The sequence below is a fragment of the Lithobates pipiens genome, unplaced genomic scaffold (genome assembly GCF_037356315.1).
Source record: "Lithobates pipiens isolate NorthernLeopardFrog02 unplaced genomic scaffold, aLitPip1_a1.2 Scaffold_23, whole genome shotgun sequence".
NCBI lineage: Eukaryota > Metazoa > Chordata > Amphibia > Anura > Ranidae > Lithobates > Lithobates pipiens.
The window spans coordinates 280,305,845-280,325,411 of NW_027507785.1; the positions used below are offsets into that span (position 1 = coordinate 280,305,845).

General features: G+C 40.1%; 1 protein-coding gene across 3 annotated transcripts in view; it reads left to right on the forward strand.

Annotated features, from left to right (window-relative positions):
- The window catches only part of CC2D1B (coiled-coil and C2 domain containing 1B), a 90,850-nt gene that overhangs the window by 17,246 nt on the left and 54,037 nt on the right, over positions 1-19,567 (forward strand). For 2 of the 3 annotated variants that reach the window (XM_077453331.1, XM_077453329.1), the window contains exons 2-6: positions 1,364-1,490; positions 3,408-3,546; positions 6,852-6,964; positions 7,044-7,190; positions 19,360-19,482. In XM_077453331.1, the coding sequence (XP_077309457.1) occupies positions 1,422-1,490; positions 3,408-3,546; positions 6,852-6,964; positions 7,044-7,190; positions 19,360-19,482 (591 nt within the window). In that variant the 5' untranslated portion in view covers positions 1,364-1,421. Of the gene's footprint in view, positions 1-1,363; positions 1,491-3,407; positions 3,547-6,851; positions 6,965-7,043; positions 7,191-14,604; positions 14,756-19,359; positions 19,483-19,567 lie in introns of those variants that run through there. The other variant, XM_077453332.1, reaches the window with a different exon arrangement.

Below are 19,567 nucleotides of genomic sequence, written 5' to 3' on the forward strand. Positions count from 1 at the left end.
CATTCATAAACTTCATTCATAAACTGAAGCATAGCAGTTTACTATGCCTCAGTTATGAATGAACAGTCAGGGATCGGTACAGATCACTGACTCTCTCATTAAGACAAGGGAGGGGCCAGTAAATGCAGCCCCCACTGCCCCCCCTATCCAGGTGTACAGGGGGCTGCACACTGTGCCCCCTGAGACCCGCGTATGTACGCCCCTGATGATGGCCTATCTGTGTGTCTGCAGCACAGAAGATGAGCGTAAAGGTTGCTAAAATTACTGCAACGTGTATAATTGACTTGGAGAGTATTGCTTTCACTTTAGTGTCCCTTGTGGGACAGTGGGTAAGGCTTTTCTAATGCAAACGTGTCTATGTGTACACCTGTGTAAGGGCCATGTTTTACTTGCACTGAATGCACAGGTGTTTCATGCATCCCCATGCAGGCAGTCTTATTCCAGTCAATTGGGACGCAGCGGCTGCACAGGTACAGCCACTGCTCCCAATTTGACATCCATGTAGGTGCAGGTGCATGTCCCTAAATGCAGACAGTGCGCTTGTCACTGTGTCTGTGCAGCTGCTGCATCCCAGTTGACTAGAATGGGACTGTCTGCATGGGGATGCATGGAACACCTCTGCATCTCATGCAAACAAAACAAGGCCCTCACAGGGGTGTTTGCTTAAAGTGGTTGTAAACCCTTACAACCTACTTTGACCTACAGGTAAGCCTAGATTAAGGTTTACCTGTAGGTCTAAGAAATATCTCCTAACTACACTGTTTAGGAGATATTTCCTGAAAGACAGGCACCACTGTCTACGGCGCGAAGGTGCACTGAGTGCGCCGCGGTCAACAGCGATATGCCGCGAGTGGCGGCTCCCGTGCGCATGCTTCGCCGAATGACAGCGGCGGAGCAGCGAGACCCACCGAGAAGATGGATGCGCCGGACTACAGGGGACAGCAGTGACTTCGCTGGCTCCTGTGTCAGGTAAGTGACACATAATGGACTATTATGCGATGCATAGTAGTCCATTACGCTTTACCTTTGCTGGGAATGAAAGAGGAAGTAAACTCATCAGGGTTTACTTCCTCTTTAAGTACACCCATTTGAACAAGGCCTAACTGTTGGAACCCTGGTTGATTGGTAAAGTGGTTGTCCAGCCAGCACGTGTTAGAGAGACATGAGATTGTCACCTGGTGGGACCGAACCATCCACACTGGGCAACTGTAATTTCATGTTTGTTCCCAGTTCCACCTGTGCTAAATGTGAGCTTCTCCAACTTACATTTCTTGTGTATATGACAATTATCACCAAGCTCTTCTCACCATTTTACTTCCTTTTACTTAAACTTTTTTCCTAATGACCTGTCCTTTTTTCACAGGACCCCTGGTGTAAGACGTCAGACACCCTGCTTGGGGGCAGAGCTTCCATGAGCCGCAATGCTGGGCAGAAGGCCTGGCAAGAAAAATGCCCCAGCCAAGGGCAAAGGGGTAGCTGCAGCCAAAGAGGTAATGTGTGCGTCACCCATATGATGCTTGAAGTGTCATTCCAGCATCTGAAGGAAGAATACTAAACAGAATAGTCACATTCTGACAATCATCTTCTCATACTGTACTAGGAATCTAAAGGGGTAATCTAATTGGCTGTTATGGGAAACAGGAACAGTTCTTCCATGTAATGATTGTATGCATGTTCTTTTCTGCACTCAAAGCTCAACTCCAGCCTTACCTTCAGTATTGCAGAGGTGTACAGGATCCTCTCCTGTACTAAAATATCTTATGCTGATTTCACTGCACACTGTGAGCTCCTCACAGTGTGTATTAGAAGCTGCAGCAAGTCAGATAAATCCTGCATAATTTATAGGCTGGACGACATCCAGCATCAGCTAGATCTTTCCTCTCCAGTATTCCTGTCCCTGGTGCATCCCTTTTCAGTCATTGGATTTCAGTTACTTGAATCATGGAGGCTTTGCAACACCTGTCATTGCCTTTGGCAGTCTGCTGCAAATGCATTCGGCCTAGAACTCAGAAACCATGCCGTTTAGCGTGGAGAAGGGAATCCACTGATTTTCTCTTGTTCGCATTCAGGGCTGAACAAGAATAATCTTAAGGCTGGGTTCACACTATTGCGAATTGAATGCGGGTTTTCGTCTCATCCAATTCACATGACAGGAGATTATTATTGACTGTCAATGGAACAGGTTCACTCATCTCTGGGGTGGCCACAGAGCACACTGCAGAAGAGTCCTGTGTAGGGCTGAAACAACTAATTGATTAATCGACAACTAATCGATTATGAAATTAATCGATTACTATTTTCATAATCGATTAATCAACCAAAATGGGGTTAAAGTTAATGAGTCTGATATTTACCAGATTGACCCTTTAAAAGTATATATCTCCTCTAATAGTATATACACTATATACACTCTAATAGTATAAACCCTATATCTCTCCTCTAATATTATATACAGTATATCTCTTCTAATGGTATATAAAGTATATCTCTTCTAATGGTATATACAGTATATCTCCTCTAATGGTATATACAGTATATCTCCTCTAATGGTATATACAGTATATCTCCTCTAATGGTATATACAGTATCTCTCCTCTAATGGTATATACAGTATCTCTCCTCTAATGGTATATACAGTATCTCTCCTCTAATGGTATATACAGTATCTCTCCTCTAATGGTATATACAGTATCTCTCCTTTAATAGTATATATAGTATATACAGTATATCTCTTCTAATAGTATATACAGTATATATCCCCTCTAATATATACAGTATATCTCTTCTGTCTGTTACCCTCAGATTGGATTAGATATTTTGCTCCCTAACCATATAGTTATTTATATTTACCACTGCATATAGAGATATTTAAGAATAAATTGCCTTTTTTTTTTTAAACTTTACATATTAACTCAATTATACACCACACTTTTTTTAAGGTTAACCGATTAATCGAAGCAATAATCGGTCAACTAATCGATTATGAAAATAATCGTTAGTTGCAGCCCTAGTCCTGTGCGCACTGGACACCTGGTGCGAGCCGGGCTGCACATAGTGTGAACCCAGCCTAATGTATATGGCTTCATTTTGCAGTCTTATTCCCCTACCACAGCTGCAAAGACAAACCATAGAATCAGTATATTCGTATAAAGGATGGCAGCTTCTTTCATGGCACACAAATGGGTCTGTAGAGCTGAAACCGCATAAGTGTATAAATATATGTTCTGTGTTTTCTGACATAGGTTAGTTTCTGTCTTATGTTTGCTCTAAAAGCCGATTACTGTAAAGTTGGTGGTTAGAATGCTCTGTCATTACAGTTCATAGGTCGGATGGTATACCACTGGTCTCAGGTGCTTTTAGTTTCAATTCTCGTTTGAGTGTTTTCTTTTCTTTATTTCGGTGTGTAGCTTGGCTTGTTTGTAGACTTCAATCCGGAAGATATGATTATGGGAATCCCAGATGATGCAGATGATGGTGACTTAGAGGCAGAGCTAGCCGCCCTTACTGGTGGGAAAGTGGCACCCAAGGCAAAACCCAAAGGAAAAGGTGAGTAGAGCTTCACTGGCTTTAAAGTGTAACTGAGTCAACACACCCCTCCTCACCCACGGCTGCTAATTAATTGGGACGTGTAATTACTCTGTCAACTGCATGTGGTCTACTACTTTTACATGTCCAACTTTGGAATATTAAACAGTAGGGCTTGCACAAGTACTCATACTCGTGCAAATGCTCCCAATACCAAAACCAAATGCGTTTTGAGCTCATACACACTGCAAAGAATTGCATGTGATTTGAACAGAAATGTGGTGCGATTCCTGTCCGAATCCTGCTCTGCGCCTTGAATTCAGTAATCACCAACCTGTACAGTTCAGTAATTTGTCCCTGCTGAAACTAGCTGTATACAATCTACGGCCAACTGTATAGTGTGGAATGTGTAGCTGATGGGTTTATTATAACTAAGAGAACTTGGTGAGCAATTCCACTTCCACCATCTGGATTCTGTTTACATGACCCACACTCTGTGCTATCCTCCAATTTGCTTGCAATCCATTGATAGCATTTTTTGGGATCGCTGAACGAGATATATATTTATGTGAATGCTGCCTTTCACTGTGGTTAGCTGATCCATGAACACAAGATGTAAGGAGGAGGATACTGAGCATTTGCATACAAGGCTTTGATTAAGCTTCCATCTAGTAAGCGCACTTACTTCTTGGTGACGGGCACTTGTGTGCATTTTTTTATTTTCAAATGTTTTTATTGAGATTTTTAGCAGAGTTAGTTACAACAAGGGTTACAAAACAAAAAAAAATAATATATAGTAATAAAAGTAACATAACACAGTATAATGTAGTGACAGGGTTTTCTCAGCACAATATAGCATATAAACAAATAATCCACAATAAAGAATAAAGTAGTATTCCCAAGTATCTAATATTCATAGTCATAAAGGGACTCGAACAAGAGTAAGTCTCTTAGAATTTGTATAATAAAGTCCGTAATATAATTATTTTAAGATTTATAAATAGCATTATGGATAATGGCCACTTCTGGACCCCAAGACACCCCTCACAGGGATCTATCTGTGTCTTGGAGTACCTAGTCCAACATCCTAAAGGAAATTCAAACACAGTAGTTATCTTTTATGAAGGAAAATAAAGATCTATTCTTACTCCGCAGCTCAATTCAGATAAACAAACATGTGATATATTTTTCACTTTGTTATGAAATAATTTTTAAAGCCATCCAAAAAAAAAATATTAAAACGCACAGGAGTTCTTTCTTCTATATGATTAAAGAATCAGCATTATCTAAATTGTGGAAGTATAATTTTTGTACCATGTACTCCAAGGTTCCCATAGTTGTTGTTCCTTAATATATAGGGATTTGTCATTAGGAAATAACAATTCGTAGGAGTGATGGAGTTGGGTTAATTCTATAACTTCTGTCATAGTAGGAAAAGAGTCAGATTTCCATTTTCTGGTTATGGATAGTCTCGCAGCTAAAAGTATATGTGTTACTACTTTACGATATTGTTTGGGAATCGTATGTAAATTCATATTCAGAATGGCTAGTTCTGGTGAAAGTTGAAGGACAATACCTGTTACGGAAGTGAGTAAATGGGAGATTGCCTGCCAGTAGTTATGTAAGCTTGGGCAGTCCCACATAATATGAAATAGGGTCCCCAATTGGGTACAATTTCTCCAGCAATTAGGTGACGAGTTCCCCTTGAATTTTGCTAGGATATGTGGAGTCAGGTATTGTCTTTGAACAATTTTTTGTGCCAGTTCCCATAGTGTAACACATGCAGTGGCCCTATATATGCTTCGTAGGGAAGCCATCCATTGTTTAATTGAAAAGTCTTGCCCCAAATCTTGTTCCCATTTAAGGAAGGAAGGTAGTTTGCTGGGTATGTTTTTTTCCCCTAGAATTGGGTATATTGTAGCTACTCCTTTCTGTGAGGTGGCATGGTTATTGAGGAAAGACCATATTTTAACCGGGATTGAAGCTCTGAGTTGTGGATTGTGTAGCAGACACTTTTCTATTTGAATATATGTAGATCGCTCAGAATTCGGGAGCTGTAATTCATTACTTAACTGAGAAAAAGACTTTAATGAGCCCTGTTGGAAGAAGGAACCAAGTTTGATATCCCGACCCAAATTCCAGTCGTGTATTTGTACGCCAGGAATTAATGTTGGTATAATTGTTAGAGGAGGGTTTAACACCGTGATTGGAGTTTTATCCCATTTGTATGTGATGATTCTCTGCCAAGAGTGTAGCGTCGCTTTCACCGTTGGTGGGTATTGAGCTGTAATTGTGGACTTTATTTTCCTACTAAGTAACCAGAATTGCATATTAGGCTGTCGCGTGATGTCTTTCTCAATTTGTCCCCATAAAGTTTTAGGAGTAGGCAAGAACCATTCTTGCAATTGGGTCAGAAGAGTTGCGTCATAATAATCCTGTAGATCAGGTACGTTCGCACCACCTATATTTCTATGTTTAATTAGTATATGGTATGCGCAACGGTTGTGTGCATTTTTTTGAGTGGAATCACCGTGGTGTTCTGATAAGGATCACAACTGAGGATTTCTTATGGACTTTTGATGAACTTTGCTCGTTCCTTCCTCTCTAGTTGGGAAATCACAATATTCGTTATTTTTTTTCATTGAATGTATAGTGAATGTGATATTTATTTATAACTTTCACAGTTTTTTATATTTTATTAGGGTAGCTAATATAAACTGTTTCTTTGTTGGCGCAGCTTTTGAATTTTTTTTCAATCTGCTAAGCATGCCGTCCTGTCCTGGACATGTGTCTGCAAGGGAATTTCGTATCTTCCTCAGGACAGGGGGTGATGATCATTGGGCACCCCTCAAAATATTTATATGGTTTGTCCGTCCACCTGTAACTGTCAAAGCGAAACTAAAGTCAAAAGTAATTGTGACTAGACAAACTCTTTATTGCAGAAGAGATATGCAATGTCTCTTCTGTGAATAAATAAAGTTATCTGCAGTCCTCTGCAGTATGTACTCTGATCTGATCTACACATGGGCAGTTCAGTTTACATTTCTGGAAGGTTCCAGTGTGCAAGGATGAATGACTCCCACGCATACATGGAAGTGATGTCATCCTGCACCAGCCAATCATGTCGTCCGACACCTGGAAGAAGCTGGGGAGAAGATTTTGTTGAGAAAGCATACAGGTATCGGACCGCTGCAGCTGAGGTAAGTACCTCTGCCTTTAGTTACACTTTAACAGAATATAATATGTTTTGCTATAGTGGTTCTTTACTTGCACACCAGTTCTGTCCCTGTGAAAGTCAGTTCTTAATCACTGAAATATCTCTACAGCTCCAGTTCCTATGGATCATATAGAGAAGATGGCACAGGCGTGCATGAGAGACCTGGATGCAGAGGAAGAGGGGGGTGATGATGATGATCTAGAGGATGACGACGATTTGCTGGTGAGTGACATTTTGTTTTGGTTAGCAATATACAGGTTACATGTTCGCAGATATATTTTGGTGTCTCTTGTGGTTTTAGGCTGAGCTGAAGGAAGTGATGGGGGTGATAGAGGATGAGTCTTATACTGACGTACAAGATGTTGAAGAGGCTGAACTTCAGCAAGTGGAAGAAGCAGAGCCTGCCAAACAAGTTACCTCTTCAGCTGACCACAAAAGTCCCTCTAAGGTAACCTACCTGCACAGACAGATACATTCAGGCTGAGACTATTGAGTTTTTAGGGCAGATGTTTCTATAGATTTTTGTTCTATTATCTATAATAGCACCTTTGTGTTCACACTAAGTGAATGTACAGGTCTTCCCTCATTAGCACATCTGATGCATTTAAAGCTGAATTTCAGGCAAAATAAGTAAATGGCAGAAATAGAGTGAGGGGGAAAAAAAAAGTAATTGATCCCGTGCTGATTTTGTTTGCCCACTGACAAAGAAATGACCAGTCTATAATTTTAATGGTAGGTTTATTTTAACAGTGAGAGACAGAATAACAACAAAAATATCCATAAAAACAAATTTCAAATAAGTTATAAATTGATTTGCATTTTAATGAGTGACATTAGTGACCACCTTGCAGGTAGTTTCCATCAAGCTACCTACCTATGACGAGGGAGTCTGTCATCCATATTACAGTCTGTGTACAAAAATGCGGAACAGTGTTTTAGGTCTTTTTTCTTTTTTTTTCTTTAAATAAAAATGTTGATATCTGAGTTTGATGTGTACCAGATTCAGCCTCTGATAGTATATGTATCTCTTCTGTTGTTCTCAGAGTGAATTTGATATTTTGTTCCCCAACCATATAGTTGGTTATTTAAATTTACCACTGCATATAGATAAATAAAAAATTTTTTTTTTAAACTTTACATATTAACTAAATTATACACACTTTTTTGGACGTTTTTATATGAGTAATCGAATAATTAAAGCAATAATCATAAATAATCATTATTTGCAGCCCTAGTAGATATCTGCTTAGATAAAATACTTACATAATATAAAGGTTTATTAACCATATTTGCATTTCTTTTATAATAATAATCTCTACTTGCTAGTATACGTGTCATAGAGATCCAAACGTTTTGGATCTCTGTCATATGTTTGGCCATCACACGCCTCTTTTGTTTCTTTCAAACATGGTTCAAACAGTAGGTTGATGCACACTGACCTGTGTTTATGTACTTTCAGTATGGATTAGCTCATTGATAATAAATAAGCAAATAAAAATGAAGTAAACAATATGGTCAAATGTTTGTGGATACCTGAACGTCACACCCACCAATATGGCCAAAAGTATGTGGACACCCCTCCCAAATTATTCAGTACAGGTGTTTCCAGTGAAGGGTCCTTTGAATTTTACAGCTCACACAGACATTTTAGACAATTGTTCACTTCAACCTTGTGGCAGCAGATTAAGGAAGGCCATTTTCTGTTCAAGCATGACTGTGTCCTTGAGCACAAAGCTAGGTCCCTGAGGATGTGGTTTGACCAGTCTGGTTGGAGAAATTCTTGTGCATAGTTCTGACTAGAGATGAGCTCAGGCGTGTTTGCATGGTCCACGTGCAGAGCCCGCCAGGAAGTCGGCGCAGTGCTGTGCTAATCACAGGCAGTGAGACATTGCCTTGATGTGCGGCTGCAGAGATCGGGCAATGTCTCACTGCCTGTGATTAGCACAGTGCTGCGCCGACTTCCTGGCGGGCTCTGCACATGGACCATGCGAACACCCCTGAGCTCATCCCTAGTTCTGACCTGTTGAACTTTATAGCTGGTGAGTTGAAAGACAGATTTTAAGCCAAGTTTTCTCATACAATGTTGTCATCTGACTACAAAAGACACTCATAAATCTTGTTCCTTCCCAATAGGGCAGAGGCTGTTAGAGCTGCGAAGGGCCAACTCTGTGATAATACCCATGGTTTTGGAGTATGATGTCCAACAGGCTCATATAGGTGTGATAGTCAAGTATCCACAAACTTTTGGCATTTTGTTAGGCCTGAATGCGTTTGTTACACACGTGTGGGCATCCTCAGTGAAAGATTTGAAAGTATGTGTCTTTTGCCTTCTATACTATTTAAAACTATACCTTGACAATGAACGTCCCTTATTTACTCCTTTTGGTCTACTGAGTATACCTGTTTGATAAGGGCCAGAAAAATCGATAATGTCCTGTTCTCTTCCTGTGTGTCATATACAGCAAAGGTCCTCAACCCCAGGGCCGCGGACCTGTACCTGTTCGTGGCAGGTTAGACACTGGGTCACGGTGCCGCACTGCAGAAAGTGAGCTGAGCGGCTAGATTTTTCATTTACAGCCACTCACTGACACACAGGAGGGCGCTGTGGATGATCGCTGGATAAGTGAATGGTCTTGAGGACACCTGTCTTTACCTCCACCCGGATGTGTCCCACCCAGCAGCTTTTGCTCCTAGTAATACACCTTCTGCATGACGGGACAGAGGCAGTATGCGATTACAGAGCGTAATGAGGAATCCACTGCTTAACTCTATAGTGGCCATGTTTTTGCCGGGACCGGGTATCTGCAAGAATGGGACACTGCCATGGCCCCTACTTGGGTATTGTGTATGCACAGTTCGGCTCTCATGTTAGCCCCACACTGGTGACACAGGGTCTATTGTCGCCACTGCTGTATAAATGATAGTGTTTTATTCCTGCGCTACCACTGGTGATCTATCAAATGTCAGGGGCTGCTGCTACTACCGGAATGGATCACACCGTATCCACTTAATATGAAACTAAAGATATGTTGGTATTGCGCTGCCCCTATATTAAATAACCCTCCGAGGGTGATAAGTATAATGCCTAATTACATAAATCAATAGTGTAATATAAAAATATATATATAAATGTCTACTGAATAATATCAAAAAGTGCAAAGTGCTACATTAAATAAAATAAACACACCACAGAGGTGATAGAATCCAAATAAATGAAAATCAAGTGAACAAAGGTAAGTAACTAAAAACAGTCTCTTAAAAAATTACTATTTTGATTAATTGCAGAGAAAATGCAAAAAAAATAAAAAAAAAAGTAAATGCACTACAGAGTCAATTGAAAACCTCCACGGAAACACAACTGCTTCAATTGAGTGCAAAGCCAAAAAAAACAGTGAATTGATCATAAAGTGCCAAGTGCGTCTTATAAATGTGCAAATAAGTAAACACTATCCAGAGGTGATATAAGTGAACCACCCTAATAATAAACAAATGATATACAAGAAAGTAAGAAAGAGTATACCTAGACCAAACAGAGGGTACCCTCTCCTGATCACATGGAAATAAACTTTAGAATTAAACAAAAAAAAAAAAATATAGTAGTAAACGCACTACAGAGCCGGCTGTAACATACGTTATAACAGAATGAATCCAGCCTCTATAGATTAAATATACATATTGCAATCCATCAAAAAGAAAATAAATAAAAATATATAAATATTCAAGTCCATAAATAAACAACAGTCTCCTTTAAGTGCAAGTGCTTTGTGCAAACTTGTGCAAATTCAACTGAGGTGCGGATCTCCCAGTGCTTAATCCCGCTGTGATCACACTTTAGTGGGCAGTGGCCCCTTACCTATAGCAAGGAGGGATTCGCATAGAGGTATTTAGATTTCTTTATATGTCTTCTCTCCTGGTAAATTCGGTCACCTTCTCCTTTAAATTTTATTCTTATTGCTCCATAGGACCCAATAGATTAATAGAGAGGGAATACCATAGTGTAGTATTTCACAAATAGCATTTATTAAAAATTTTCATACACAGGGTACTCACACATTAATAGATAGAAAAAAGCCTTTTTCTAGTAATCCGCAGCAAGTGCATCCACAGTCAGCTTGCTTCCCGTCTCTACGCGTGACATCACATCACGTGACTTCATCAGGGGTGCTGTATAGGCACCATTCTAGTATATGTGGAGCTACTAATCGGCTAAATACTTGACGTCCCCCATTCTCGTAGGAGAGGAGTGCTCTGACTTCACTGGCTGAAAAATAAAGTACGGAATAAATGCTGGAATCATCCCGATCCTAACACAATAATGCCGTGACCACCCCCCAGCCCCCCCCCCCCCCCCCGTGCCGCCTCCATAAACCCCCCTGGGCTATGAAACAAATGTCTTCCGCTAGACTGGACCCCGCTGCCAAAATGGTTGTCTACCACACTTATACGCTTAATGATACATTAAATAAGTGATTAAAACCTTTTGTCTATATTAGAATCAACCAATGTGGTTGGAGCTATTACGGATAGAATTAAAAACGAATGATAACTGCAAAAAGAATAACAATCAAATTTATTTATACAGAAAAGAAACATTAGAATAATCTGAGATTACCAAATATAACCTAGTGATGTTACAAAGATAATTAATGCAAAAATGATATATGGTTACAGTGGACATACATGCTATCACTGTATTAGGACAAATCATAGGACAGGAAAAGTTAAAGAAAAGAGAAAATAAAATAATACAGTAAAGAAAATAGGATACACAGATCTTGCATTACCATGCTTGCCGGAAGTCACACAGAGCTAAGAGAGAGCATCAATGGGAGCTTATGTTCCCTCTTTACCCATCCCCACCAATCACACAAATGGACTGTTTTCATTGGTTCAGAATTGCATCAAATTCTGATTGGCTGTACGTGAAGCCTAGTTGGCTATCGTGCTCCTCACATAAGCATTAGACTCTCTTCAGTGCCTCTCTGTCTACCGTGTTTATGGTTGTTAGGTAAGCAACCCATTTTGATCCTAGCATAACCAATTCCAAAATTAGCATGTCAAAGACCCATGATAAAGTGGGGACACAAAGTCTGATATGGCTATCGCTATAAACGTAGTTATCAAACAGCTTTTTAGAAACAGGAAAAAAGAAGTCTTGTGAGCCGGACCCATATCTCATCATAGTATCATAAAATATATTGCGTACATCATCTTACTGTAAAAACACACACACACACATAGATAGAGAGAGATAGTGTGTATATATATATATATATATATATATATATATATATATATATATATATATATATATATATATATATATATATATATATATATATATATATATATATATATATATATATATAAATCTCTCTCTCTCTCCATCCAGCGGGGCATGGTAATTTGATTAGAGCATCCGCACAATGGTTCCCTTGAAGCCCCTTGATATAACCATGAAGTTCAATATTTCCACATCAGTGTGTGTGTATATATATATATATATATACGCACAGTTGTATGCAAAAGTTTAGGAACCCCTGACAATTTCCATGATTGTCATTTATAAATATTTGGGTGTTTGGATCAGCAATTTCATTTTGATCTATCAAATAACTGAAGGAGACAGTAATATGTCAGTAGTAAAATGAGGTTTATTGGATTAACAGAATGCGCAATATGCATCAAAACAAAATCAGACAGGTGCATAAATTTGGGCATCCTAACAGAAAAATCACATCAATATTTCGTAGAGCCTCCTTTAGCAGAAATAACAGCCTCTAGACGCTACCTATAGCCTGTAATGAGTGTCTGGATTCGGGATGAATGTATTTAGGACTATTCCTCCTTACAAAACATCTCCAGTTCAGTTAGGTTTGGTGGTTGCCGAGCCATTCAAGAACATTGTACTTGTTCCTCTGCATAAATGCCTGAGTAGATTTTGAGCATTTTTTTTGGCTCGTCGTCTTGTTGAAATATCCAGCCCCGGCGTGACTTCAACTTTGTGACTGATTCCTCAACATTATTCTCAAGAATCTGCTGATATTGAGTGGAATCCATGCGACCCTCAACTTTAACCAGATTCCAAGTACCTGCACTGGCCACACAGCCCCGCAGCATGATGGAACCTCCACCAAATTTTACTGTGGGTAGCATGTGTTTTTCTTGGAATGTTCTTTTGCCGGCATGCATAACGCCCCTTGTTATGACCAAATAACTCCATCTTTGTTTCATCAGTCCACAGCACCTTATTCTAAAATGAAGCTGGCTTGTCCAAATGTGCGTTTGCATACCTCAAGTGTCTCCGTTTGTGGCGTGTGTGCAGAAAAGGCTTCTTTCACATCACTCTCTCTTACAACTTATCCCTGTGCAATGTGCCCTGAGTTGTTGAAGGATGCACAGTGATACCATCTGCAGCAAGTTGATGTTGTAGGTCTTTGGAGGTGGTCTGTGGGCTGTTTTTGACCGTTCTCACCATCCTTCACCTTTGCCTTGCCAATATTTTGTGGCCTGCCACTTCTGGCCTTAACAAGAACTGTGCCTGTGGTCTTCCATCTCCTCCCTATGTTCCTCACAGTGTACACTGACGGCTTATATCTCTGCAATAACTTTTTGTAGCCTTCCCCTAAACCATAATGTAGAACAATCTTAGTTTATCAGGTCATTTGAGAGTTGTTTTGAGGCCCCCATGTTGCCACTAAGGATGGGCTCGGGTGTGTTCGCACACTCCACGTGCAGAGCCCGCCAGGGAGTCGGCACGGCGCTGCGTCAATTACAGACAGTGAGCCATTTTCCCGATGTGCGGCTGCAGAAATTCGGAAATGTCTCCCTGCCTGTGATTAGCACATCGCCGTGCCGACTTCCTGGCAGGCTCTGCACGTGGAGTGTGCAAACACGCCAGAGCTCATCCCTAGTTGCCACTCTTCAGAGGAGAGTCAAAGAGAACAACAACTTGCAATTGGCCACCTTAAATACCTTTTCTCATGGTTGGATGCACCTGTCTATGAAGTTCAAGGCTTAATGAGCTCACCAAACCAATTGTGTGTTCCAATTAATCAGTGCCAAGTAGTTACAGGTATTCAAGCCAACAAAATGACAAGGGTGCCCAATTTTATGCACCTGTCTAATTCCGTTTTGATGCATATTGTGCATTTTCTGTTAGTCCAATAAACTTAATTTCACTACTGAAATATTACTGTGTCCTTCAGTTGTTTGATAGATCAAAATGGAATTGCTGATTCAAACACCCAAATATTTATAAACTGCAATCGTGGAAATTGTCAGGGGTTCCTAAACTTTTGCATACAACTGTGTGTGTGTGTGTATGTATGTGTGTATATATGTGTATATATATATATATATATATATATATATATATATATATATATATATATATATATATATATAGTTCACTTCTACTTGGCTGATCCCCAAAATATATATATTACAAATACACATTTGGTTTAGAAATGCATAGGCGTTTGTGTGACTGGAGTTTACTAAAATGAGGGCTAAAAGACCGTGTCCCTTTTAATATGTGTTTGTATGGCTGTGCATCTGTTGACCAATCTGATCAAAGTATATGTTTTACATTTATTTTCTGATTCACAGGTTATTTTTAACCTTTCCATTTTTAGTTTGAATCGGTTTACTTTATAAATCCAGGCTCAGCCGTGGTAACGGTTTTTCCCACTGACTGGAGCTGGTCCGACCACTCCCTGTATCGTGAGACAGAGCGCTTACTGTTCTCTACTACCTCCACTCCTCTCTCCCGCGTCCTTTTGTTTTTATTTCCACCAGTAATGATCGTTCAAGGCTTTCCCTCACTCGCACTGTAGAACACTCGCTTCCTCTGGCTGGGATTGCAGGGACAGAAGTTCTCTCCGGTTTTTTAGGTTTTCTAGTTTTATATATTTATCTGTTAGAGGATCCTAACTATTACAGGAAGGGCACAGAGCACTTGACAGCTGATGGCACTAATCTTTCCATCTCAGCATGCTACCATGTGTTCAGGTACTTTCTCTGCCCTTTAACTGATCTTTTCTGACGCACATTATTGTTCAGCATTTAAATTTTTTTTTTTTTTTTTTTATTTAAGTATATTCATCATTTGTTTATATTCTTATCAGAGAGTATGTTCTATATTAGAAGCTAGTGTCTCGCTCTGGTTTCTGTGCATGTGTTTTTTTTTTTTTATATATATGTTATATACAGTATATTTGTGTATCTATCTTTATCCTGCTTTATGGTTCCTCTCCCTGTGTCTATGGATCAGGTCTGACCCTGTTCAAGTCATACCTGTCTTTTATGTATTGCAGGTGTACTGTGTTGTGACACATTTGTACACGTTTACGTGATCCTCCTTTTATAACACACAATCTGTTGGAAACCACACCAAATGCAGCAAACGGGACTATTTTTTTTTTCTCAATGCAACACAACTAAAACCTGCAGATGCCAACAGGGCCCGACTGAGCTGACCTCACCAGCTTTGAGAGGGAGCCCATGGCCATGTAAATAATTGCATATTCCTAAAGTACAGTAAGACCTTGGATTACGAGCATAATCCATTCCAGGAGAATGCTTGTAATCCAAAGCACTTGCATATCAAAGCGAGCTTCCCCCTAGAAATCAATGGAAACTCGTTCCACATTGACTTCTATTGTATGCAGTACAGCATGTGCCCAGAGGTGGGGGGGGGCACCAGGGAGACTCTGAGACCACTCGGATGCACTCGGAAACACTGCGGAACTGAGTATTTCCGAGTGTTCCTGAGTGTTTTCAAGTATCACTGGCGCCCCTGCACCTCTGACCAAATACGGAACTGCACACCGCAGAGGCTTGAATCCTGCTCGTTTCGTGAGACAACACTTGCAACTCAAGTCCAGATAATTGCGAAACACTCGTTAACTGTGTTCCTCGCAATCTGAGGTATTGCTGTATATTTAACCCCTCACCTTGTAAAACAACCCATTCAGACTAAAATAGAAATTAAAGGCAAAACATTTGTTTACAGATCTTAAAACAAAATTTTTTTTTTGTATAGGTGATAACATTCCCTCTGTTCTCAGCTGCATGCTTGGGGAGGAGAAACGGCAGCACACTAGTGTTTCCAGTGAATGGCTGTGGGGGGAGGGGGGGGGTCATGTGATCAGAAGTCTGGTAGAGAGCAGGCTGAGTTCCCAGCACAGCTAGAGAACTAACCACACTGTTCTCTCATGCCTGGTGTGGTCAGTTTCTCTCTCTCTATATCTATCTATCTATATCTATCTATCTATATATATATATATATATATATATATATATATATATATATATATATATATATATATATATAAGCTGAGGGACTGGCAAGAACACTAGGAATTTCACGCAAAGGAAGTAATACAAAGAGGATACTTTTTAATACAAGTATATGCAGCAGGCACATATCAAGAATATGAAATGTTGGGTTTACATGTTCTTTAAACTATAATAAGCTTTAAAACAAGTCTTAAAAAAAAAAAGTATTTTTTGAACTTTGAAGCTGCAGGCACTGTGGAGAAATTCATCCTTGAAGTGTACCACAGAGGCACTAAAATAGCAGGTCTTCTCCATTGTTTTCTTTGGTAGAGCAGGGACTTGGAAGTCTGCCACCCTTCTAATATATAAAACAGCAAAGGTGCTGTAGACTGCACAGACACCAGCTGCAAGTAAATGCAGCGGTTATGTTGCTCCACAATACCCAAAGCTAAGGAGGTGAGTGCAGGCTTGTTTTGAAGCTTATTTGCTTCTTATTAGAAATATGTAAAACTTTGGGTAAAAAAAAGTATGGGTGAGCTGGATAGTTTTCTTGTTGCTTGAATAGACATACTGTATCTCTTCTGTAATTAAGAATACTTGCTGTCCACCTCACAAACCCTTTACTTTACAAGGTACCCTGAGCATACTGATATGCAGCTTATTGTACAACCCTGGTATATGCTGGGTATCTGGATGAAAAAACTTGGAATGATCAGGGAAGATGATACTGGGGAATGTGTAAATTGCATCACTGGAGCAGGGGCTAGTAAAGGTCTGCTTTAAAGTGATTGTAAAGGCTTGTTTTTTTTTTTTTTTTTTTTTTTTTTAGTTTAAAAGTAACAACCATGTTATACTTGCCTCCTCTGTGCAGTTGGTTTTGCACAGAGCAGCCCCGATCCTCCTCTTCTCGTGTCCCTCTTTTCTTCTCCTGGTCCCTCCCTCCTTTGAGTGCCCCTTCAGTCAGCAGCGTGCTACAGGGGGCACCCAAGCTGAGTGAGAGCTCTGTGTGTCCATTCAGACATGGAGCTCGGATTTGGCCCCGCCCCTTCTCTCCCCCGGTTGGCTGTTTGTTTGACAGCTGCGGGAGCCAATGGCATCGCTGCTCTGTCTCAGCCAATCAGGAGGAGTGTACTGGATGTCTGAGGGGATTGTGGACATCGCTGGAGAGAAATGGAACTCAGGTAGGTAATTAGGGGGGTGCTGGGAAGGCTGCTACACACAGAAGGTTTTTAATCTTAATCCATAGCATGGATTAAGATTAAAAAAAAAACTTCTGCCTTTACAACTCCTTAGTCTGTTCACAGGTTCACTTTTAAGCTGAGTTACTAATCGCATTCAGTAATAAGCAGATGACCACAAAGGGAGTATTTTGAAAACTTTTTAGAAAATGCAATAATTAAAATATGGAAGAGCAGCCAATAAAATGTGAAATACAGATCAAATATTTTCATTGCATAATTTAATGAGATTCAATTGATGGTGGAACTCTTTTCGACCCTGATGCGAAGAGAGGAACAGTAGCAGAAGACTTGGTTTTATTGGACCGCTTTTTCTTATTTCTTAAGGCCCATACACACGATCAGACTTTTTGACAACAAACATGCTAATTGGCTGTTTTAACGCAACATTGGACAAACTTTTTCGTTTTTCATTGGACTTGTTTCATCGGTTTGTTGGCTGTGCGAACGGACAAACTTTCTGGCAACAAAAGTCCAATGGAGCAAAGTCTGATCATGTGTACAGAAAACCATTGGACTTTTGTACAAAGTACAAACATGGATGTTCAGAACCAATGCAAAAGATAAGACAACAATACAGAAGTTGACCAAAGGTGGCGGTAAAGAGCAGAAAAAACACATGATTTGGTGAAAGTTGGCTGAAAAAGTCTTGCTGTGTGTATGCAATACAAGTTCTCGGCCGACGCCCTTTGTACAAAAATCCACAGGAAAGTTTGTACAAAGTCCGATCGTGTGTATGCTTTTTTTTAGACTATCCCACTTAACTTTTTGTTGATGGCTCGGCTCCAACAGCTGTGGAGGGTCGGTGACTTCCATTTGGGAGTATTGGGTGTTCCTCTGTAGTTGGTTTTTCCCTACCCCTCCCCTCTGTTCCGACTCACCCCCCAAATATATGGTTTACTCTCTCATTACAGCTTATGTAGATGGTTCCTGGTTTGCTTAGTTGTATTCAATAATTGTGGGTCCTCCGCTGCAGCCGGATTTGTGCCTGCTTAGGTGGGCATTAATATTTTATGACCCCCCTATATTTTCTATGGTTGGCTTGTTGGTTCTGTTGGTTGGCTCTTTTTATGTTCTAATATTATGGATCTTTTTGTTCTGGCTAGCTAATGGGAATGGGGTGTCTAAGATTGATGATATCACTCCTCTGTATTGTTCTTTGTGGTTGGATTCAATAAAAACCTTAATTAAAAAAAAAAAAAATCAGCTTTTTTAATCTCACAGTAATCAGGTTGTATACTCACAGCAAATACACTAGTTTTACATTAAAAAAAAAAAAGTATTGTAGAACCCCTTGTTTTCATATACTGTATTTATAAATTTGTAATAAGTCACGCTTTAACTGTTTTCAGCTTCAACTGCGGCACTATATAAATCCTGTATAATAACTCTGAGAACAGCCCATCACACTTAGTGGTTGTAAATACACTTGTTAATTGTCAGGCAATCCCATGTCTTCCATAATGTGTCCACTGTATATGCTTTATTAAAAAAAATATGCCTCTTTATACCTTATTTCCTAGCACCGATCTGCGTTCACATGACCGGCTGTCTTTCCTGATCTGACAGCTACAGTGGACGGGGCAGAGAATCCCCCCGATGACGTCCGAAGGAGGGGAGGAGAGAGGCGGCCGATCACGTGAGCGCTGATCTATGCTAGGAAATAAGGTATACAGAGATATTTTTTTAATAAAGCATATACAGTGGACATATTATATTATGGAAGATGGGATTGCCTGACAATTAACAAGTTATTTCAGCAGAGGGGAAGGGGCCAGCCCTGGCATAGACTTGGCAACAGGCGAGGGGAGGAGGGCGGAGGGCAGAAGCGAGCTGCGGATGACAGAGGCACGTAAAGTGACCATGGTGTCAGGGCTTAGATAAACTGTGGTCAGTTTACTGGGGGGAGGGCAGAACCCAGGCAGGATCAGCCAGGTATTTCAGGTGACACAAAGGGCCAAATTACACAACACAAGCACTGTGCTGGTATTCATACTTTAAATTAACAGAATATGTTTTTTACCCTAAAAAATACAAAAAAATACAAAAAAAAACACTTTAAGTATGCCCTTAACTGCTGCTTTGTTCCTTCTTTAGACTAGTACAGGGGGATTGCTGCCAACTCTACAAGACCGGATAACCAACTATCAGACAGCAATTGCCAATGCAAAGCAAGCCAATGAGACCTCCAAAGCCAGGCGATATGAGAGAGGACTAAAGGTTGGTTTCAATATTAATATAAGCCTTTGAGTTAAGACTTCTGGAATTTTTACAATACAGCAACTCCTTTAAACTACACTTCCTA